We start from the raw sequence: 23,816 nt of genomic DNA on the forward strand, positions 1-23,816 counted from the left end.
AGGTTGCTTTTGGATGGCTTTTTTGTCTTTGCTAATACATTCAACTTTCTTTTATAATTTGCTTTTCTAACTTAAATGTTGTAGTATTACTTATTTTTATAATTAACTTTATCTGAATTTCAACCAAAAATAACAAGAAATGTAATAATGATTAGATATTGTTAACCTTAAAAAAAAATACTCTTCTCTTTATCTCTGCTTGCAGTTTTTCACTTGTTGCCTAATTAAAGTATCAGATTGTTTTAACTAAATTATTTTCTTGATCTATTACTTGAATTCTGCAGAAAATGTTAGCTTTCCTGTGTATTTAAACCTTTATCTTTAACATACAGATAGAGTTGCACATACTGCATTGGACTCACGTAATTTAATAGGTAATATAATTCTGGGGGAAAATCTTGTTCACCCCCAAATGGACTAATTAAACAGATTGAGTTTCCAAGTGTTGCTAAATTCAGAAGCTAAAATGTTGATATAGCTCTCTGATTTTTTTTTTTTTTTTTTGATGCTCTTTGATCCTGTGTGTAATGGCACAAAAGTGAGAGGTGCCCTAAGAAATTGTAGTAGCAAAATGTGGAATTCAAAGTGAGAGTCTTACCAGTTTGCTAATTACAGTGGAGGAGAACAGAAGCATACCTGTAACTTAAGCTGCTCTACTCAGTCATACTCAAAAAAGTCAAGCATGCCTGGTGCAGACAGAAGACAGATGCAAGAGAAGCAGCTTTTCACGACTGACAAGGAGCAAAGACCGTTACCTGGGAGAAGCAACCATGCTGGAAACCTGCCTCAACCTAAGAAGAAACTCCAGGAGGCTGTTTGTGTGCTGCTGGTGGAGCTGTGTGAGCGATTCACGTTCTTTGGCATTGTCTGCAACATGATCCTCTTCTGCACTGTCAAACTGGGCTATCGCAACTACCAGGCAGCTATTGTCAATATGTGCTTTGTAGGCACGTCCATGCTGACCCCAGTACTGGTTGGCTGGCTTGCTGAATGCCTTGTGGGGAGGATCAAGCTTGTGTGCATCTGTATGTTTCTACACTTCCTAGGTAGGTGACACCCTGGTGACTATTTCATATTTTAGTAATTCTGTTGCACAGCTTCATTAGTGAGCGCTGTGTTTGAAATCTAACAGTCTTCTCCAACCTTGGGCCCACCTTCTCTAACAGCTAATTAGTGTCTCCTGTATAAAATGTGCTGCAGTATTTTTGCCCATGTACTTTGTGAGGCAGTGCTTTGAACAGGACTAAGGAATGTTTGGGTGTGTATCTTGTGGCTAGTTGGTGCACAAACTTGACTCCTCTAAAGTGACTTAGCTATTCAGAACACGGATGCTCAACTCTTAAAACTGATCCCTTTAACAAGCATCAAAGGTTATTAGTGTTTGGGGCAAACACGAGGCTTTTGGTCTCTATCTAGTTGAAGAAATAGTTTGAGAGAGAGTTTGGATACTGTTTCCCAGCTGTTGGTAGTGAGATTTTTTTATTGTATGTAAAGGTATATGACTGTTGGATTTGGGCAAGAGGGAAAGATGTATTTAAGCACAGAAGTATAAAGAAACTTTGCCTTAAGTAAAGAGGCTGTATCCTAATACCTGTATTGAGAGCCTGCTTTCTGTTAGTGCATTCTAAATCTTCCCCACATGTTATTCTGGAGATCTTTTACTTAAAAGCACTGCTCAAACTAAGTATGGCTGTTTGGTAGCAATTAGTGCAACTCACAGCTGGTGGATATTCTGTCAACTTAAACCAAGCTGATAGAAATACTGTTTACTTGGACCCGATGTTGGGCATAAGCAAATCTGATTTCTCCAATAGGCAGCCACTTTGTTATTTAGACATGCAATAAGGTAAGGAGAAAATCAGAGTCATCCCTGAAATGTTCTTGAGCTGATTGCAAAATCATTGTGCAAGCAGCCTGGAAAAAGGATTGCTGTTGTGTTCCACTGTTTCTCCCACGGGCTTCTGGTTTGGAATCTCCTTCTGCCCCTTGTCCTTTCGATGCATATCTTAAAGTAGAAGACCAGTGACACAAACAGAATTTGATGTATTCAAGTATTGTTTTAACCAGAACTTTTTTCTGGGGAGATAGATAATTAAACATTCCTGACATATTAGGGTTTGATGCAGAAACGTAGTCTTAGTCATTGCTAATGTTGGTGTTTGAGTTTAGATTTGAGTTACAGCTTGGGAATCTGTAGCTAATCAAATCTGAAATATTTGCTTTGCACGCGAGAGGTGGTAAATGCAGTTCATAAGTACTTCTATAGGTAAAGTTTCTGAAAATTCTGTATTTTCTGTGCAGCAGAAAAGAAGAAAATTTTCCACAAAAGTTTTGAGAATTTATTTGTCAAATTTATGATTCTCATTACAATTCTGGGATTTAAAAAAGGTGCAAAAAAGGCTACACTCCACCATGGGGTGTTGTGTTTGTTTGTTTTGGTTGATCGGTGGTTCATCAGGTGATGAACGTGTTTTAAGTGGAGAGCTACTGCCCTTGACGTGCAGGCAATGGGGAAGGCCAGTGAGAGGAGCTGCGTTTCCAGAGTGAGCTCTTCAGTTGATTGAGGAACCTGAATCCTTATCAGCATTTCAGAGGAGGATTGCTTTCTTGGAGGCCCTTAGTGGCCTTACTATATATAATGACATCCAGAAAGGTTCTACTTCTCTACAGAATTAAGACTCTCCCTCTTTGCACTCCTCTGTTGTGTGTCTGATTTTTTTTATCTGTTTTCAACATAGCTGCTTAAAAAAAAATTACACAAATCTTATTCATCAGACTGATTCTAATCCATTTGAAATGACAATTTTCTTTCCAATTCCAGGCACAGCCCTATTGCCTGTTGTGGCATTCCCCTTTGAAGACAGCTACATTGACAGACGACGTATTCTTCATCCGCTAACCAAAAAGGAGCAGAAAATAGTATTCTACTTTGCACTACTCACAGCTAGTCTGGGAATAGGAGGTGTAAGAGCTATAGTTTGTCCATTAAATGCATACAACCTTGAGGACTGTGGACCGAAGGAACTTCTTTCTTTTTTCAACTGGTTGGTAACTTAATGTCAGCTAATTATCTGTTGGGGATGGTAGAGCGTTGCCTTGAAACTCACTGCTGACTTACAAGGCAGGTTCCACAGATGGTGGGTTTCATGATTTGTTTTGGTTTTTAACTTGAAAAGATTGACATTGTGGAAGAGTTTCCAAGATTTTCTGTAAAAACTTTTCCTACTTTTTTTCTTTTGCTAGGATCAAAAGGTGATCATCTGCTTTGGCCTCCTACAGAAATCTTCAGTCAGAATTAGGATGAACTGATTTACCCAAATGCTCATAGACTCAATAGCCAAGTTGCTATTAGAACAATATATTCCATTTGGTGTTCTACCTTTAACAAGGCTATCCCTTTAGGATATTTTGCTGTTACTCCCTAACTAACAGTGGCAAAATTGAATGATGTATTAGAATTTACTTGAGAGTAAATATTTAGCAATGACAGGCAGCCGTAGAGTTTGCTAATCTGTTGGAACTAGGGATTGCTAGCAGTCTCTATCAGCTAAGCTCAGTGGTAGGGATGTGCGGTATTGCTTCAACTCTGTTGCTGTGACGTTTTGGTATCAGATAAACCACTTGATATTTGTGTATCAGTCTGAATATTTTGAAGTTTTCTTAAAAACTTTGAGGAGACATTGCTCCTAAAATGGTTCTTAAAATTCAATTTTTTTCATATTAACTATTTGTCTCTCTCAGGAGTCAGAGAGGTTGTTTTTGATGATATGTTTGCCTTTGTTTATCACTTCTGCAGCACTATACAGAGTGCTATAAACATTCACCTGTACCTTCTGGTTAAACTATGGAGTAAGGATCGAAGAAGTCACAGTGGGAACCTCCAGAATTCCGCTCTGAAGCGGGGTGAAATAAGTCATAAACTACCCCCTTTTCTCTTCTTTCCCTGTACATGCAGAGTTATTAAAATCAAAACTGAGCACATTTGCATATTGACAATGCAACGCTGAAGAATCAGTGAAGATCTTTGTGAATTAGTGCTCTCTTCCTTTGGGTATGGTTTTCCTGGCTATTCTTTTTTTCCTCCAATTATGTTAATATCAAAGAGTTTTGAATTAAATCCAAACTTCAGTGAATAAGGCAGCTTTAGCAAAGGTGGATGAGACTGTTTAGTCCCTTAGAGCAGATTTTGCCTCCTTGACCTGCCCATAGGAGAGAAGGGGGAAAAAAAAAAATCCTTCCTTTTTACTCTATTCTGAGTTTTAATCCTTAATTAGCAACATCATTTTGATTAAATAAGACTCTGGGGGATTAAGACTGGAGAGCAATCAGTTGTTCTGAAAGATAGCTCTGGAGAATTTATTGTACTGTGGTCTTAGCCATTCAGAATTGTGTTTAATCAAAGTGACATTTCTCAGTGTTGATTACAAAGGAGACATAATACGAATAAAATGTTCCTTGGGGGAATCCAAATGGGTCAGTTCTTGGGACTTTGGAAATATCAAGAAAGGCACATATGCTATTAAAAATAAAAATAATTTTTGCAGTGGCATCCAAGGAGGGGCTATTTGATTGCAATCTCAGAATTTAAAAAATGGAGATTTTGTTCTTAGCATTCTTAATCTTATTAAAAGCTCTCTGAATATAATAACTTTCTCATGGTAGGTGCTTGTCACAGGATTGAATTTTAAAATAATATAAAATGAGATGATTGCATACTCTTGGTGAGTTTGAGATTGTGCTCTTAGCCAAGTTGGACTAGATGACCTTTGAAGGTCCCTTCCAGCCCTAACCATTCTATGATTCTAAGTTCTATTTAAACAATCAGAATTATTGGGTTAAAAGACCCTGTAATTACTTGTTGTCTAATTCAATCCTTGAAGATGACTGCTTTCCACACCTAGGGTCTGGTTCTAACCCCTAGTATGAACTATGAGTCTGACCTTTTAAATAAATATGCCAATGCGAAGTGAAGAAGGGACTTGGATTCTGCTGGACTTCGTTTCCCTAAGGACTTCTGCTTTCTAAGGTTAAGGTTATGGACTGGTACTGTTTTTGCAGCAGGAGAAGTAAATTCTATCTACAGGAGCAGAGAATGAGAGCAAAGGGTACCACCCTTCCCCTTCCCCTTCCCCTTCCCCTTCCCCTTCCCCTTCCCCTTCCCCTTCCCCTTCCCCTTCCCCTTCCCCTTCCCCTTCCCCTTCCCCTTCCCCTTCCCCTTCCCCTTCCCCTTCCCCTTCCCCTTCCCCTTCCCCTTCCCCTTCCCCTTCCCCTTCCCCTTCCCCTTCCCCTTCCCCTTCCCCTTCCCCTTCCCCTTCCCCTTCCCCTTCCCCTTCCCCTTCCCCTTCCCCTTCCCCTTCCCCTTCCCCTTCCCCTTCCCCCCAGATAGTTTCTGCTGTTATCTTGGACATGCTTTACTTCAACTTTTTAAAATTTTTTCTAGCCCTTTGAGGTTTCTCCTCCCCACCTTGTCTTTGCACAGAACTCCATAGTGATTCTGAAAAAAAATTACCTCCTCCTACAAAGCTGTGCAGAAAAATATATAGGTTGGATACTGGTCCATACATGGAATATCTGTTCCTGAGTTTGGATCAGTTAAAACTTAAATTGTGAGAACTAGGCACGCTTAAAAAATAAAAGCAAATAATGTTTCAAGTGACGGGAAATCTACTGAGTCTTCAAAATTAACCCCAAAACTGACAAAAAGTCAATTTTAGAATATTTTTGTGTATATTACTTGATCTCAGATTGTTTCATTCAGCAGATTCATCTCAATTATTTCATTAAGTAAAAACATTCTGAATACTGCATAAACATAAATAACACTTTTAAATTAGAAATCATCTGGATGTTACTTCTTTAAAGTTATAACAATGAATACATTTCCGTAAAATGTTACAATAAGATTATTGGGTTTTTATGGGTGTGTCAGAATGACATTTAGTTTTGTACCTGGACTGCATTCTTGAACCTCCCAAGCTGACATTTGTCTCTCATGATGAGGAGACCTCAGAGCTCCAAAGCTCCAGGAAGGAGCTGGTCCCTGCAAAGCTGGACGTGATAGTCAGTTTGACATATTTAATTCAGCTGTGCCCTACTGGGATCCCTGAGACACTTTATGTGATGCAAGTCCAGTTATTGCAATATTAGATAGCTGTGGTATATAAGAACTAGGAAGATGTGCTTCTGTTTGTGTAGATTCTGATCTGTTGCTGTCAGTAGGATATGAGCGAATCCCAAAATTCTGATGTGTGTGTTGAGGTTAGTTTATCTTTCTTGTTTGGTCCATAGGGATTGCTAAAACACGTTGGGGTTTTTTTCTTCTCATTTCTGCAAGAGGACGGGAGCTTTATGTTTCAACCTTTGCTATACGGTGGTGAAAAACAAAAACGCTGCCTTGTACTCAAGGGTTTGCTTTGGAGATTCCTGCTTCCAGTGAAACAGTTGTAGAGTCATGAAGAGTGTCACAACTTCAGGTAGCTCAGGCACACTTTAGAAAGTTTGGAAAACAGTCACTCGAAATTCTAACTTAAAAATTGTCAGTTAGGAATTGTTTCAAAACTTCTACACAATTTCTAGCTGACTGAGTTGTGTAACTGTTTGGTTTTTTATAAAAGCTTAATTGATCAGAGTTGTTGTAATGAGCAATGTCAGAACAAGTGGAAGGAGTACAGCAGGCACTTCAGTACTGTAGCTTGCAGCATGACTATGGTTTGTCTTGGCAATTACAGCAGGCCACCTAGAAATCGTTTTAAATTAATGAACTGGGACTGAAGAGGTCTCCTAGGTGTCAAGAGAGACTTGCAATCCCCTTAGGATTCTCAGCTCAAAATATTTTGCTGTGATTGCTGTGATGGTAGGCTGATACTTTCCTCCTGCCCTACCTGCTCATTTGTAGTTGAGGAGGGATAAAGCTGGAAAGCTTGGGAGCTGGATCATCGAGAGGTAACTGGTATGTTACAACATGTTAAGATTTTTCTTTTATTGTTGTGAAAGTAATTCTATATGAATTAGGATACATAAATACTCAAGTCCAAATAGCATACCTGGAGTGGAAGCGGCACCAGACAAGAAAGCAAGCTTTACTTTATAGCTTAATACATATTGCTTGAGATAATTATGTATCGATGTGTATTTCACCTTTAAATGAAACCATTTTGCTAAGGTTCCAGCAAAGGTAAAGGAATCTCCTCTCGCAGTGGCTTACAAAATGTAATCTGTGATATATTGAGGCAGTCCTACTCCGTTATTGATCTCTCTTCGTTGTTTAAAATACAGTTGTTGTCTTTAAAGCCAACTCAGAACTTGAAAGTTCAGTCAAAGTCAAAATTCTTGAAATTTCAAAGGCTAAGTCTGCAAACCAGAGTCAAATCTGAAGCAAAAATTGATGACTGACTCTGACTCTTCAAATGGAGTATCATACCGATCCCTGACAGTTAGTGCTTTTAGAAACTCTGACTCCAACAAAGCAGGTCCTCTCTAAATCCAATCTCTCTGCTCTGAGATGCTGAATATTCATTGAGTCAGCTCTGTAGCCTCAAACACCTGTTTTGTGTGAGTTCTGTTTTAAGGGAAACCTTGTTTAAAGCTTGGTTGAAGTGAGAAGAGGGATATGCAATAGAAGAGTAAGCAGTACGTTTTGTTTTGCTTCAGTTACATTTCACTTTAATGAATATCTATACAGTTAACTAACTCTTGAAAAAGCTGAATTTCAGAAGAACTCGTGTTTTAATGTGTTACATAGGAGTAAGAATCCAAGGAAAAAGTTTTATGATGATATACTCCTAACTGTGCAGATATAAACTCATTTGCTAGGATAAGGAGAATAAATAGTTATCCTTTTGCATCCTATCAGGGAAGTGCATTGTTTTGGCGTGGGTTGTTTGGGGTTTTTTTGGTGTTGCTTTTTGCTATCCTTATAATTCCTTAAAGCATATTTATTGTGCTATTGTCAGGCATTCCAAACCGTGATAGGCCTATCACTAGTGGTATGCCATCTGCTTCCAAGAGTATGGGATTTTTCACTTGAATATCTTCTGTGCATAGGAGGGGCTCAGCACCTGCTTGGGAAGCACCTCTACTGCCAAAGGCAGTCTTAGAGCAAATTATGTTAGGAAGCCTCCTTATCAAGATATTTCCAGAAGCCAACAGAAATTCCAGCTGAGCCTTGCAACTAACGGAAAATCCATCTCTTCTGATAAATCAAATTCTAATATTTCTTAAACAGGAGATGGTGGCATTAAGACATTTCTCTCTTAAGCTTAAAGTATGTGGTTTGATGATACTGCTTACACAGAACTTATGTTATCAGATATTAAATGTTGATGTATTTAATTAGTGTGATCCACAGTAATATTTCCAGTATTAGATTGGTAATTTGTTCAGCTCTACTGGCTTAGTACAGTTACTTTAATCATATACCTCTTGTAGCTGAGACATCCAAGTAAAATTTGATCTTAATTGCTGTGTCAATGTGTGCGTGGTACCGATGCTGTCCATGCTTGCTATACTTACCATACCTTTAATTTAACATTTTAATCTTCTGTAAAGGCCTTATAGTATTCAGCCTCTCCACTCTTCTCTCTCTTGTCTGTGTGTACTAGGTTTTATTGGCTGATTAACTTAAATTCAGCAGTTGTCTTTGTCAGCATTTCTTATATCCAGCAGTCTGTGGCCAGGAACCTTGGTTTTCTTATCCCGTTTGTGTCCGTGCTTATGGCTATGATCACAATTCACATGGTGCGTGGTGAGATGATTTACAAACCCAAAACAGGTAAGAGGCAACTATATCTTAGGAGATATCTTTAGAGATTATTTTCACAGAAGAGATCAACTTGCATATCTGAATGAGTTCTTCCACAACACTGCCCTGTTTGATTGGAGATACTTGGGTTTTAGCTCTACAAGGTCTGTGTGTAAGAGACAACATCCATATTCTGTAAAAAATAGAAGCAAAGTTTACACCTATGCTAAGGCACCAAGCATATTTGTGTTTTCTCCCTTACGTGTGCTCGATTGCTTCACCTGAACTTGCACCTGAGCAGCCAAGCAGTGTGATTAGTCAGCCAAACAGGAATATGCACTAGTAGCAAAATTATTCTCTAATACCTTTATTTTGCAGAATATCTGATGCTTATTGTTATTTCAACATGCGTTTTTACACATTTGAAAATGACTAGAAAATACTGAATAGCTCTAAATGGGTCCTGTGCAGGCTGTGCAGATATTATAAAACAGAGGTTCTAACACTTCTATGGCCTTACCACTTAGTACCTGCACTCTCCAAAATCCTTTGATCACAACTAGCCCTTTCCATTGACCAAGCATAGAAATGTAGGTGGAGCCAAGGTGACTTGAATAAGGCTATAAGTGCCTAAACTTTGCTATTCCTTTTCCAATAGGACCCAAAAACTGAAAGCAAGTTGTTATTTCAGTATTCTTGTTATAAATGTAATCTAAACAATAAAATAATATACTAGTAGTGAGGGAATTAATGCATAAATGGAGTGCCTGGGAATATCCTAGTGAGAACGTCACTAGAGAGATATATTCAAAATAAATAGAGCCAAAGAAATGCATCCCCTCCACAATGCACCAGAAACCTCATGATAATATGCAACAGGTCTGCAAAGACTAGCATCAAATTAGCTGGCTTCTCACTGAGGAAATTATGGCTGTCTGGCTTGCTGGGGCTCACTACAGTGTTTACAACCTAAGAAACTTAAAAATACTTCAGTATTTGCCCCTGAGCTGGACTGTTTCATATGGACTAAATCTGTAGTTTATCATCTAAGTAGTTTCATTGTACCTAGTGGAATAACATAAATTTGTAGATTATGTCTATATTGGCCATCAACAAAACTAGCAATTTTTTTTATATTAAGTGGTTTTCCTTATGAGTGTTGTTTGATTTATCATATACTTTGAGTCTTTGCAGAATGCCACTCTCTACACTAATATCTGCAAAGTCTTTTATCTCCTTAGTCAAAATAAAAGATAATGTATTTTGTACCTTCCAGTGAGATGATGAAATTGGAAATTCTTCAGAACTGTAATTCAAATCTATAGGTGACCTTAAATGGTTTTTATATGTGCTGCCTTTTTTATTTTAAGGTAACTTTTCAAATATGGATCATGCATTCAATTATGTTTAGCTGTCAAGCATGGACTTCATTTGCATTTTTTCCCACTGCTATAATTTTAAGGACTGGCAGGTGACCAGAGATGAGAAAAAAAAATGTGTATCTACCATCTAGGGTGCAATGTAGGCTTTTTATTGTAATTAAGTAGCATAGATATTCATTATTAGATCAAGGTTAAAGTAGCAGAACATTACAGCCAAGGGCTGAAGTAAAAAAGAGAAGGAAAATCGCTTTCTGGAAATTGCAATTTAATATCTATACAGATAGATTTTATTTCTTTTAACAAGACATTAGAAATGTATATGATGTTGGTCTACACAGTGCGTACTGATATAAATATTTATACTTTTAATCATGTCTCTTAGTAGTTGATCAGATTTGTAATCCAAGGAATTCACCACTATAAAAGAAAACCATTAAATCCCACAGAACTCTAAAGAAGGGGTGAGATACTTTTTCTAACTACATAATGGGCAAAATCCTCCTGATAGCAATTAAGTCTATGTATCATTAGAGTTGTTTTTTAACTACAATTTCGAGCAGCATTATCTTCCTAGTTCACTAGATTTTATAATCTGCTGGAATTCTATGCTGACAGGCACAGCTAAATAATATATTTGTTTGTTTTGCCTCATACAAAATCGTGTTTCCTAGGTAGTCGACTGAAATTGCATTAGGGGGCCTCAGCTGATCAATTAGCAAATGTCAGGATTTGTTGCCTATTTTAGTCTCTTTTTAATGAAAGTAAGAAAAAAGGGTCTGGCCAACATCTTCCATTCCAAGGGAAAGGAGATGGCTGTGGCCATCTTCAAAACTAGGTCAGTTAAACCAGGACACAGCTGTGTTGTTGCTTTGCTGAGCAATCTGTTGGTCTTCGCATGGGGTACTCTGTGCATTTTTTGGTTTCAACATCGACAGGGTCCAGAACCTTGTAGAGCAATAATAACACTACGTTACCGCTTTTAATTCCTTCTTCGTGAACGTCCAACCTCTAGTGTACGGCAAAGCAAAAGATTGTCACTTCTCTGACATAAACATGTAATTTTTAGCTCTGCCGATGAGCTGAGCTGATATTGACTTTTCTGCTACCATTTTTTTACTTCTGAAAACAACTCTGCTTTGACAAGAGCCCCAAGTCCCACTTGTTTTCTGGTTGGCTCCTTAGTCACATCACTCCGGACTTTTAGTCTTCAGATTTGGTCTTGAAATACTCTAGATCCTAAACTTAAACATTGCTTACAATGAGTGGAAAGAATAGGTACCTAATACAGAACAATAAAAACTATTCCAACTCTCTGTTTGCAAGCTTTATGCTCTTTATTTCAGATTTTATTCAATAGTGCCAACAGTCTACAGGTTAATGCTAAACAATCAGAGTTTTAAATGTTAATTATCTAATAAAATGCCCTTTCTTAGTACTGTAGAGTATCTGCTTCCAATAGGTGTCAGTGGATATTTCTAGAAAATAATTCCCATACCAGAGATAGTAGGCAGACATTTTTCCCTCTACTGTCTTCTTGGTTCACTCTAGTTTTTGGAAAGTATTTATTTATAGATACTCCAGTTATTGTAGTGCTTCAACACCCTCAGAAAACCAGAGAACTGCTATAACCCCTACTTGCATGGATCGACAACTTACCAAAGGTAAATGAATCTGCATTCCCAAGCCTGAAGCTAACAGTTTTAGTTCCATTGCCTCTGAGTCTGAAAGCTAAGTTAGCAATTCCTGAACCCAGCAACCAGCGGGAAAGTTTTGATATGCCAAATAGTGGACTGGAAACTTCTATCCCACAGGATGCTACCTGGAAGTCCTGAGATAATTATTTCTGGCTTTGAAATGTATTCCTGAAAATTCTCTTATCAGCTCTCTCTTGAGCTCCTTTTCCTTCTCACTTCACTACTACCCTCCTTTTGCTGGACTTCAGTGGATATGCAATGTCTCATTGCTGTCTCGAATTAAAAAGTTGGCCGATTCAATCGGTAGAACGCAAAAGCAAAGCAAAATAATACTTCACCTGCTCAACCACAGCAACAAATTGTTGGGGTGTGTTAAATAACTGGTAGCAAAAGGCGCTTCTCTCTGTGGATGTTGGGCTGGATTGCTTTTGTAACAACGAGGTTGAGAACGAGCTGGTTTCCAAACAAGAGCATTTTGGAGCAAATCCAGACTGTTGTTGCCTCCCTCCTCCCCCAAAAGATGTAAAGGTAAATCTATCAGGTTGTCTTTTTTCCCCTCCCAAAGTGATTTGCCTTGCCTTGTTTATTTTGGAAGCAAGTGAAGACGTGCCGATGTGTCTGATGTCTCTGATTGTTTGCAGACAGTTCCCTGCTGACGACTTTCGGAGTAATTGCCAGCGCCCTGAAAACGTGCTGCGTGCGGTATCGCTACTTTGGTGGAGGCGTGACAAACTGGCTGGATCACGCCAAGGAAAACCATGGTGGTCAGTACAGTGAGACTCAGGTGGAAAGCACAAAGTCACTTGCCAGGCTCTTCCCGTTGTTTGCTTTCCAAATTCTATACAGAATGTGTATTATGCAGGTGGGTGCACAGCTTTTAAACAAAAATCTTGGAAAATACTGATATATATGCTTACTACCATGTTTCTAGGCTTTTCTTTTTTTTCCAAACTGTTGCTTTACTAGCAGAGCAACTTTGCAGAGTATCATAGAATCATAGAATGGTTAGGGCTGGAAGGGACCTTCAAAGGTCATCTAGTCCAACCCCCCTGCAAGGAACAGGGATGTCTCCAACTAGATCAGGTTGCTCAGGGCCTCATCCAACCTGGCCTTGAACGTCTCCAGGGATGGAGCATCCACCACCTCTCTGGGCAACCTGTTCCAGTGTTCTACAACTCTCATGGTAAAAAATTTTTTCCTAATATCCAACCTGAATCTACCTCCCTCTATTTTAAAACCATTACCCCTTGTCCTATCACAACTGGCCCTCCTGAACAGCCTCTCCCCATCTTTCTTGTAGGCCCCCTTGAGGTACTGGAAGACCGCTATAAGGTCACCCCGGAGCCTCCTCTTCTCCAGGCTGAACAGCCCCAACTCTTTCAGCCTGTCCTCATAGGAAAGGTGCTCCAGCACTCTTATCATCTTCGTGGCCCTCCTCTGGACCCTCTCCAACTGGTCCATGTCCTTCTTATCTTGGGGACTCCAGAACTGGACGCAATACTCCAAGTGAGGTCTCACGAGGGCAGAGTAGAGGGGGAGAATCACCTCTCTCGACCTGCTGGCCACGCTCCTCTTGATGCAGCCCAGGACGCGGTTGGCCTTCTGGGCCGCAAGAGCACATTGCCGGCTCATATTGAGCTTCTCGTCCACCAGTACTCCCAAGTCCTTCTCCTCAGGGCTGCTCTCGATCCATTCTCTGCCCAGTCTGTATTTGTGCCTGGTCACAAATACAAATGCCTGAGTAGTTTTAATTACCTGAGAATATACCTTGCTATATCCTCTCATCTCATCAAATAAGTAAAATTGGCTTGATCAAGACTCATGAAGGAGCTTGTGTGTGACTGCTTGCTACTTATGTTTTTTAACTCTTAATGGCTGAAACATCTAGTGCTAGAGTCCTCTGCTTCTCATGCTGCCGTGTTACAGTTATCAGAGACTCAGGCTCAGCATTCTTTTTAATACAATTAACTTCACAATTTCTTAAATTTTCACTCAATTTTTGGGAGAGGTAGAAAATATTTATTTGCTCTTTCGGTTGCATATTTCTCTCACTGTTTTAGTGGTATTGTGTGGGTAGTGTACCTATACTGGAAATGAGTGGTTTTCCATTTGTGGAAAGAAACATTTCTTTCACAGCCTCTCTATCAGGCTACACGGTTCTTTCTGCTTCTGAGTGCGTGTATGTTATATAAATGTAAATGTGTCAAGAAGCTACTTAAGCTGACATGATTCCTTCAGATTCGTTTCTGTCTGGATGATCCTGGCTAAGCAGGAGTTTGAGGTAGCTTACCCCTTGGCAACTGGCATAACAAATTTATGAGCTGGCTCGGAAATTCATTTTTACTTATTGGTGTTAAAATGCTGCTTAAGGAAATTCTTACAAACATGTAGTGTACACTGCTTTGTTGACACTCCCTCTTGCCATCATTCTACATTCCCATCCATCTGCCTCATTCTTTCTCCTCTTCCCTCCCTGCCACTGCCATCCAAAGCACAAAAATACCCAAGCAAACAAAAAAACCCAACCCACTTCACAACAACAAATGCATACGTATGGCCAAGGCTATGCATCAATGACCAGATGGACATGAAGCAGATATCATTAATCAGAGTTGTAATAATCAGGTATATATCTAGAAAAGATAAAAGTATTTGCACTGCTGAAAGAGGTGACTTTTATTCCTTCAGCAGAATTTCCAGTAAGTTTAAGGCTCTTTCTTAAACTAGGCGATAGATCAGTATCTTTTTTGTAAAGATTAATGGTATTTTTTCCATATTACTAAGTTAACAGGTTTCAGTGCCTGTGATTCATGTTGATGATATTTTAATTCTTATTAAGAAGTCAATTCTGATTTGCAATACACAGTGGAAAGAAGAAGCCAACAACATTTGGCTCAATTCTGATCTTCCATAGTTCTGTTGCCATTTATTCACCCTTTTACAATTTATATCTTCTTTTGGAGGTTGAATGTAGTTGAAAAATATTTTTATTAAAAGCTAGCATTTGAGTAATTCTTTAGCACTGAACAGACTCCCAATGAGTAGAGTTGGCTCTAAGCGTTGGTGAGAAACCCTAGATGATGTTAGTTACTAAGTATACAATAATTTTCACACACCTATAAAGCCATAATATTCTACCTGGATTTGGCATTGCCTGTCATGTTGAAGAGCCATGTAGAATACTGCAGGAATCCAGAACTCACTAAAAAACAGATAAAGAAACCAGTTCTACCTCCAGCTCTGTCATGACTGTACTCTGTGAATTGTTACCTCCCTTTTCCATCAGTCTGTAAAATGGAGTTGACTATAACTCCCTGCTGCACATGAAATTGCAATGCTTAGTTAATCAAGCTTCCTCAAAAAACAAACTGAAAAATCTGTGGGTAGAAGCCACTGTGTGATTATTTTTTTTTATTATTTTATTTTTTAAATAAGCTCAACAGATCTTCTGTAGAGCCTCACACAAGCAGGAGGAATTATTTTAGTTTAAAGCGAGCGATAATCGTACAAATCTACTTAATTTCACACCATGATGACTGCCATTGGTGGGTTCCTCATCTGCTTATTTGTTTTCTTCTGTTTTCAATTCCCAGAAGTAAAAGGAAGTCCTCTATATAGCTGCTATGGCTGTCAGTTACATTAAACTGGTTCTAAGACTGTGGCCAAATCTTCATTTCCTATAGCTTTTAAAGCCATATCCTGGCAAGAGAGTTTCAAAAATTGCTCCCACCTTTAGCACACAATCAGAAGTCAAAAATAACTCTGCATCTTGCTATTTTAAAATTTGGTTTACTGTGACTTCTTCAGAAAGAAGAGTTGAGGAAGTTTCCAAATATAGTAAAAATCTTATCCATGAAAGGTACCCAGTATACTGATGGAGTGACATTTTATTCTTCAATACAGATTCCTTCAGGATATTATCTCCAAACGATGAATTCCAACTTGCACTTCAGTGGATTTGTCTTACCAGTTGCAGCAATGAATGTGATAAGCATCGTGCCACTACTGATTCTTGTTCCTGTTTTGGAGTGCGTTAACTTGTGTCCCTTTAGTTACAAGGACACTGGACATTCTCCAACATTTTGCATTGGTACGTATAAAATATGTGTGTTTGTACAGTTTTAATATGTATTCTGTGTTTTGAAAGAGAAACTTCCATCGCTGATGGATAATCCTATACAATTATTTCTGACTATAAATGTTAAGATGGGCTTGGTTTGGGATGATGCTCAGAGGTGAATATGTTTCAATGGAATTATTGAAAAGATGTTCCTGAAAAAATATACTAGGTATCAAGAAAAAAATGCATAGATTATGTGTAGGACAGAGACTGAGACTCTTCTGACTAATAAAAAAAAAATTGAGACACGCTCACAAATAGCTAGGAGTCATCCTAAGGAATTGGTGAGAGGAACAGTACTAACCAGTGAGACCTGACACCTACTCTGACTTGGTTATCTTCTATATGCTTGATTACCCATTAACTTTTGGAAAGTTAACTTACGTTGAAAGTCTTTTTTGGGAATGAAAGAGTCCTTCAGTTAGTTGCTTTCTGATACTGGAGAAATGTTCATTGCTCAAAACGTCGAGTCTGGATTTAAAGAACGAGGTTATGAACAAAGGCTTTGTTTTCCTGATATTTTTGTGCTATAACTGCATCCAGATTAGGACTGCAGCTCATAAGAGGGGAATTATATTATCATTAGTACAGTTTATTCCAGACTCTGCAGTTGCAAGTGAAATAGAAGTATCTAGTCTAATTCTGTGTCTGCAACAGGTGTTTTTAGAACTGGCGAGCAAAAGAAAACATGCAGACAACTATGTAAAACAAATGGATGTGTATCACGGGACTGCTGTTCCCATTGAGAAGGCTGAACGTTTCACAGGTGGAAGGTTACATAAAATCATAGAATGGTTAGGGTTGGAAGGGGCCTCAAAGATCATCTAGTTCCAACCCTCCTGCCATGGGCAGAGAAACCCTCCACTACACCAGGTTGCCCAAAGCCTCATCCAACCTGGCCTTGAACACTTCCAGGGATGGGGCAGCCACAGCTTCTCTGGGCAACCTCTTCCAGTGCCTCACCACCCACAGAGGGAAGAATTTCTTCCTTAGATCTAATTGAAATCTCCCCTCTTTCAGTTTTAAGCCATTGCCCTTGTTCTATCACTATGTGCCCTTGTAAAAAGCCCCTCTCCAGCTTTCCTGTAGGCCCCCTTTAAGTACTGGAAGGCTGCTATAAGATCACCCCGAGGCGATCACATGTGTACATGGTGTACCTCACATAGAGAGGTACAGCTTTCCTCTCTAGTACTAGAATTTTAATTTGAATATCTAGTATGGAATAATTGTCTAGCAATGTTATTTATTAAAATCCTAAACTGAAACATACCTTATTGTACACTCACTCAAAGTAAAGCAAAGAGGGATCTCCAGAGGTGAAGTATTATCCCTCATAGAAGTGGTACAAAGTCTTCTCTGTTGTGAGTCTCAACGTTTTCAACAGTAAGTGTTGTAAGCTCAGGCTCACAGATTGGCACTCTTTTCAGAGAAATTCATGGCCTAGAAGTAATGATGGCTATAGTAGGGATAGTAGGGGTTGGGCCTCCTTCACCGATGTGATTTCTTTTTTTGTTTTTTTAAAATCCCTACCCCCTAAACCTAGTATCTGAAGGGATCCTCTGCAACCCTCTTCTGATATCAGCTACATCTAGTACCACCAGAAAAGCAGCTTCCGTTCTGTGTTCACTGAAAATTATCCCCTTTCATTAGATGCTCTCATTAAACTTCCTACATTTTTTTTATCTTCCAGCCTGCGTTACAAATCTCAGACAAAAATATTTATAAACGACTATTTTCTCAGTGTGCTACTATTAATTCAGTGCCCCATGGCAAGCAGCACAGTGAGTACTGACACACACAGAGGTATTAATCTGACTAAATTAGCCTAATTAAGAGTGTTATTAAGTTTTATACAAACCAGATGCATATAACGCAGCAGGTTGCAATTACCCTAGTTTTTAAAATAACATCTGCATTAAAACACAAAAAGCACATTCAGATAATAATTTTCCTTAAAACCATGGAAATTTCAAGTTAGTATTAATGTTCTATCCTGTTATGTTGAACGGTGGTGGAATATATGCAGTGGTTTATTCTTAATAGGTTCATTTATTAAAATAGCCTCCTGTTAGGGGTGATAAATTACCTGAGGCATGAAAATACCTGTGAGTACAGGCGATGGCTTTAGATCTCCAAGCATACGACTGCACCTGCAAATATGGTAGACCTTTAAGTGCCAATATTTTAGCCAACAGTTAATTAGGTTCACAATTATTTTCAGGAACAAAATTGGAAGTATAAATAGGCTGTTGGTGTTAAGCCAGCCTATAACTATATTTTAATTCAAGTCTTGTAAGAGGAAGAAATTTAAATAGTTTTCTGGAAATGTTCAGTATGTTAAGAATAAGAGTTTTCAAGGACAGACCATATAGACAATGTTGAACTGAAATATCTGATTGCTCTGTAATAAGAAACATGCAAGCTGTAATCTATGTTACTTTCTCTATAGTTTTTTGTTTATTTGTAAATTAGGCATGATCTAAAAAACATTGAAATCTTAACATGAATTGAGATTATGTCCCAAATGCTTTGAGTATCTGGATGTCTTTATGAAAAACATGAGTATTTGGTAAACTTAGAGGTTTCTCCAGTTTCATAGTTGTTTGGTTGGTTGCTGTCTATTTTTTTTTTTTTTATATTTTATGCTGCTTGATTTTAGTTAATAGTATAGAAGATTCAGCAGAGAACTTAAGGTGTGTATCTGCTGGATCGTTGTCCATCAGCTACAGGCAAGAGGCTCTAGCTGAAGTATCTGAGCCATAGAAGTCCTTGCTCTAATATTCTTAATACCTGATTATGCTGAAATGTCTTTATTAGTCTTGGATTTACTCTATGCAAGAGCGATGTGGAGAACAGCTCTCCGTACAGTACACAAAAGCAAGCTTCCAGTCCAATGTCTATTTGAGGTGATTTGAGAGTTGATGATGACCATTTCTCCCTAAAATGTGTTCTAGTTTGAACAAGCATTAATTCTAGGAAAGATTTTTGGCCTGTTTTACTTGGGATATGAGATCAGGAATCACAAAGGTCCAATACGATCTTAGTCTCTAGATAATATAAACAACCTTGTCCTAGAATGAGCCCCAAGTGTTCCTAAAACAGCCTGTTCTCCTATAAAACCAAAGCCTCAGATGGTCATTCCAAGCTGCTTGTTTTAAAGAGGGCTGAAGGAGGAGAGGTAAGAGGAAAACCAGGTCTCCAGGGCTCTCGGTTTCTTTCTCTGCCACATAATGTCTTGAAAGAAATATTACAATTGTTGGGTATTCAGAGGTTACTTTTTCTGAAATGTTTTGGCTTTTAGTAAGGAAAATGCTTAAAATATAGCACTGTGTAGTAATATAGAACTGCTTGAGGTTTCTTTGGTACGAATATCATTTTTCACTAGGAGAACTCTTGGTTTGGTAGATTACAAGAAGCTCCTTGAGGGCTTTATACCTGGCCTTGATAAGGTGCATTGGCTAGAAAATGCTGTTGAATTCCCTCTCATCATCAATTTTCAAGCAATAATTCATTGCTGTTCTTATAAGCACTAGAGGGGCCTTAACAGCAAAGCAGCTTCCGAGCCTCAGGTTAGGCAGGGGAAGGGAAGGGTATTTAAAGTGGTGAAAATGCAGGAGAACTCTTCTGGTGGAAGGGTGTGAGAGTTTGCTGCAGAGAGAAGCAGCACAGATACATGCAGAAACATAACAAGGCTAAGGCTACTTAGTTATACAAGTTTTCTGTCCTGACATCCAAAGAGACAAACTTTATATATATCGAGACAGGCTGAGAGAGTTGGGGCTGTTCAGCCTGGAGAAGAGAAGGCTCCAGGGTGATCTTATAGCAGCCTTCCAGTACTTAAAGGGGGCCTACAGGAAAGCTGGAGAGGGGCTTTTTACAAGGGCGTGTAGTGATAGAACAAGGGCAATGGCTTAAAACTGAGAGAGGGGAGATTTCGATTACGTCTAAGGAAGAAATTCTTCCCTCTGAGGGCGGTGAGGCACTGGAACAGGTTGCCCAGAGAAGTTGTGGCTGCCCCATCCCTGGAAGTGTTCAAGGCCAGGTTGGATGAGGCTTTGGGCAACCTGGTGTAGTGGAGGGTGTCCCTGCCCATGGCGGGGGGGTTGGAACTAGGTGATTTTTGAGGTCCCTTCTAACCCAAACCATTCTATGATTCTATGTTGTAAATCTAACATGAAACAAAAGCCTTCGGCTGTTGACGTCAAGCCTAATAAGTGTGACAGTTTCCAGTCATGAAGTGAGATGAGACTTTGTAAGACGAGTGGAAAAACATAGTCCAGGTATTTGAGCCAAAGCTGTCAAAATAAACCAAATCCTCACACCTGTACTTACATTATAATTTAGAAATGCTGAGGAATCACGAACTTGGTCAAAATCAACAGGAGCTGAAAACAGCAGAAGTGAAAATGTTTCAAGTTCAGGAGACTTACTTGAAAACTTTACGCTCTTTGTGTTTTTCTTTTCTGAGAGGCTACAACCATTTCAGACTGTCGACATCTAAAAATATGAAATAACACATTTAAATAGTACCCTCTATGCAATGTGTGGTGAGGTTTGTGGTATTTAAAATACATCTGAGTTTATTCGAAGCATTTTCTTGTATCATGAGACTAAAAGTTTAGGCTTTTTTCCTGCCCTGTGAGCTTGTGCAGCACTTGTACTTGTTGTGCCTTGCCATCGAGGCAGGTGGTAAGACTCCATGCGTTCCATGTGCAGTAATATATTGAACTGTATTATGGATCCATTATATTATGGATCATGCAGTGATACTTCTTCAGGACAACTGAGGAAGGCAAGAGCAATCGTAGTCCAATGGCTTATGTGTAAATACTTAGAAAACGGAAGGCTATCTCTTGCAGTAATGCAGCTCATCTTATCTTAAAATGTTAAACAGTCCAGCAAATGCACTATCCAAGAAACTTTCAAAAGTAGCTTGAGAGAACTCTATAGTTGAGGGAAAGGGGAGGATGTGGGAATGCTTGGTCTCCTGAGGTGTGATCTGCGGTGGTGATCTTTCTCTCCTATCTATCCCATCCTGCAGTCTTAGAAATACAGGACTTCAAGTACTGCACTTCTTTCTGTATTGAAAACAAATGGGTAAAGCACGCGGTGTACGGCTGTGTTTCAGAAATTTATTGCTACTTGAACAGGAGCATTTCCCCCTGCTTGGTAGTCTTAATCCAATCCAGTCTCTTGTGATATCTGGAAGGTCTACTGCCTTTTCTTTCTTTCCTCCTTTCTTACCTGCTCCAGTCTTCAAAAAAGTTCTTCTTTGTGACTTTGCTCTTCAAAAAAGTTTTTCCTCTCATTTATTCTGCATCTCTAAGTTATTTCTGTGCTAAGCTGATGTCCCTTTGCCATATATTTAGAGTTGGGCTTGTGACGTAGCAAGTACTCTTCATTCATGTTTATGTGTCTAGAGAGGATGTATTGGGGGTGGGAAGGTGAGGGGGAAGCTTCTTTTACTTCTCCTAGGACTTTGCTTCATTCTAAATACATGATGATCCTGTAACTACAGCCTTGGTGAATGTTCTCTGTGCTCTTTTCCCAGTTGTAGGTCAGTTATCTGCTGCACTTTCCATGATGGTTGCTGGCTTCTCTGAAATACACCGAAAGCATTTCCCTCAAGTGGAGCAGACACTTTCTGAGGAGGTTCTTCTGGTCTCCTCCATGCCCTGCTTCCACTTAGCTCCTCAGTACATCCTACTTGGAGTGGCTGAAGCCTTGGTAACTCCCTCCTGTAAGTAAGTAGGCTAAAGTAAGAGTGTCCAGATTCACAAAGAATTATATCAGCTTCCTAAAAATAATTATTGTCATCTGATATGTTATCCCCTGGCTCTCTTCCACAGGCTTAATGAGCAAATCTGTGCTTTACCTGCTTCAGAGTAGCATAATAGATCTTGCTGGCTGTAACTCAGAGCGAGCAGTGATGTTGTTCCAGATTAAGTGGAAGGTGACACAGCCTGGTCAGGTCCCTGGGCTGTGTAATCCACTGTTTGGTGGGGGTGGATGAGAGCGGTGGGACTCTGGGCTTGGATGTGTGACTGGTTTGAGCATGCTTCAGGTGGGGGCTGGACTGGATGAGGTCCTGGGGTCCCTTCTGACCTGAGCTCCTCTGTGATGATTCTCTTCAAACAGAACAAATACATACATGACAGCTGAACCGTGGTTATGGTCTATGAGACTTTTTAGGCCACAGTCAAAGCAAAGAGAAGCAATTTAGCTTAACCCTTTTCGTTTGTGGACCCACTAAGAGAATTATTATGTGTTTTTCACTGACACAGAGCAGATGCAGGCAGGTAATGCAATTCAACTGACAGGCTAACCTGGAGAATATTGTAGGCAGATGCAAGATTTTTGTTTGTGCTCCAATCAAGAGTCATGCGAACATGCCTGCACAGAGCATCATGCCTTAGCCCGTGGCATAGAGCCAGAGATAAACACTCCTGTTTGGCAAGGCTTAGCTCATGCCTGCCATCCATAAATTATGTAGAGGTGCTCTTGATTGTGAGCCTGAACCTTTCACTTCCATAATTTACCTTTCCACATCTACGCTGACATTCCTGAGGCTTATCTTCTTCTGAGGAGCACGCAGAGTGTTCACCAGTGTTTTACCTTGCAGAGCTTAAAAAAATGTTAGTATTACAAAAATAATCTCATCAACATTCACTTGAAGAGACACAGGTAAGGTAATTGGCTAGCTGATCTCTGCAGGCATTTAATTCAACAGGTTGAGTGTCTATTGTTCCGGTACAACCCCAGAAACGTTCAGATTTTTATTTGAGAGGAAATAACTTCAGTGTCTCAGCTTCATTCTTACACTCTAAGACTACTGAGAGCTGTGGGTCATGGTCTGTCATTAAAAAGGTAATTTTCTCTAGTTTTAAATACTTAGCACTTTCATAATGCCTCTTCAAGCTCTCAAGTACTTAACTGAGACAGGTTTCTAGGCAGGTAATGTGGTTTCTAGGTTACAGGCTAAGTGTAACTGAAAACTGTGACCTACTCTGTTTAGCTTAACAAAAAAAAAAAGGTTAGGAGATGGCTTGCTTACAGTCTTCTCATGCAGAAGCATGAGAAGAGTATTGCTGGTAGAAATAAGGCTTTTTAATCTAGCACACTGAGACACAGCAGAAGTCCAATGACTGGAAGATGACATTAGCCTTTAGAAAAGAAATAAAGCTTTGCGTTAGAGATTTTTTTTAAAAAAAAAAAAATCTTTTTAAAGGATTGTGATTAGGATTTCATAGGAAGAAAAGTTATCTTCCCCATTTAAATAAAGATTAAGCAACTTAGTAAGAGCTGCAGAAAACTAAAGGTGGGTACCTGAAATAGCAAGTTCCTGCTGTAGCTGATGGGGTGGCAGCCTCCATTCACTTGCCCACACGTAGGTGTCTGGCACTACTTGTCGTGGAGCATCTGGGCTGTGCACACAGGGCAAGTAGGCTCTTTGCAGTCCCTGCGTGCACTAGAGTGTTTCAGGCAACACTGGACATCTGAATTCAGACTACTGAGCTGAGCTTTGGGTTTCTACTTCAATTTGAACTGAATTGCTGTTCAGGAACCATTCAGTGGATCTCCATGGATGGTAATGACAGCCTAGACACTTACATAGTGGTTTCACCTTTCCTGACATTTTACTGCCTTTATTATGCAGAAGGTCAAATTCAATTATCCTAATAATTTACTTGGCCTGAAAGTACAAGATCCAAGTTGAAGACAGAAATGTTCACGCTCGTAATCAAAGGCAAGAGAGGAGATATCTCATTTCTGAAGGGCTTGGGTAGAGGAGCTAGATTTGGCATATTGAACTCTTTATCTACATTTGAGCCTGATACTTACAGTTGTGTTTATACACGATATTTCGTTTTCTCGTTGAT

General features: G+C 39.3%; 1 protein-coding gene across 1 annotated transcript in view; it reads left to right on the forward strand.

Moving 5' to 3' along the window:
• Positions 1-682: 682 nt before the first annotated feature.
• Positions 683-23,816, forward strand: part of SLC15A5 (solute carrier family 15 member 5) — a 35,776-nt gene continuing 12,642 nt past the window's right edge. Inside the window, exons 1-6 of the mRNA XM_086610773.1 lie at positions 683-1,046; positions 2,822-3,044; positions 8,601-8,770; positions 12,458-12,678; positions 15,720-15,906; positions 21,488-21,676. Of these exons, the coding sequence (XP_086466899.1) occupies positions 683-1,046; positions 2,822-3,044; positions 8,601-8,770; positions 12,458-12,678; positions 15,720-15,906; positions 21,488-21,676 (1,354 nt within the window). The remainder of the gene's footprint in view (positions 1,047-2,821; positions 3,045-8,600; positions 8,771-12,457; positions 12,679-15,719; positions 15,907-21,487; positions 21,677-23,816) is intronic.

This window comes from Tauraco erythrolophus, chromosome 4 (assembly GCF_009769465.1).
Source record: "Tauraco erythrolophus isolate bTauEry1 chromosome 4, bTauEry1.pri, whole genome shotgun sequence".
In the NCBI taxonomy this organism is placed as follows: domain Eukaryota; kingdom Metazoa; phylum Chordata; class Aves; order Musophagiformes; family Musophagidae; genus Tauraco; species Tauraco erythrolophus.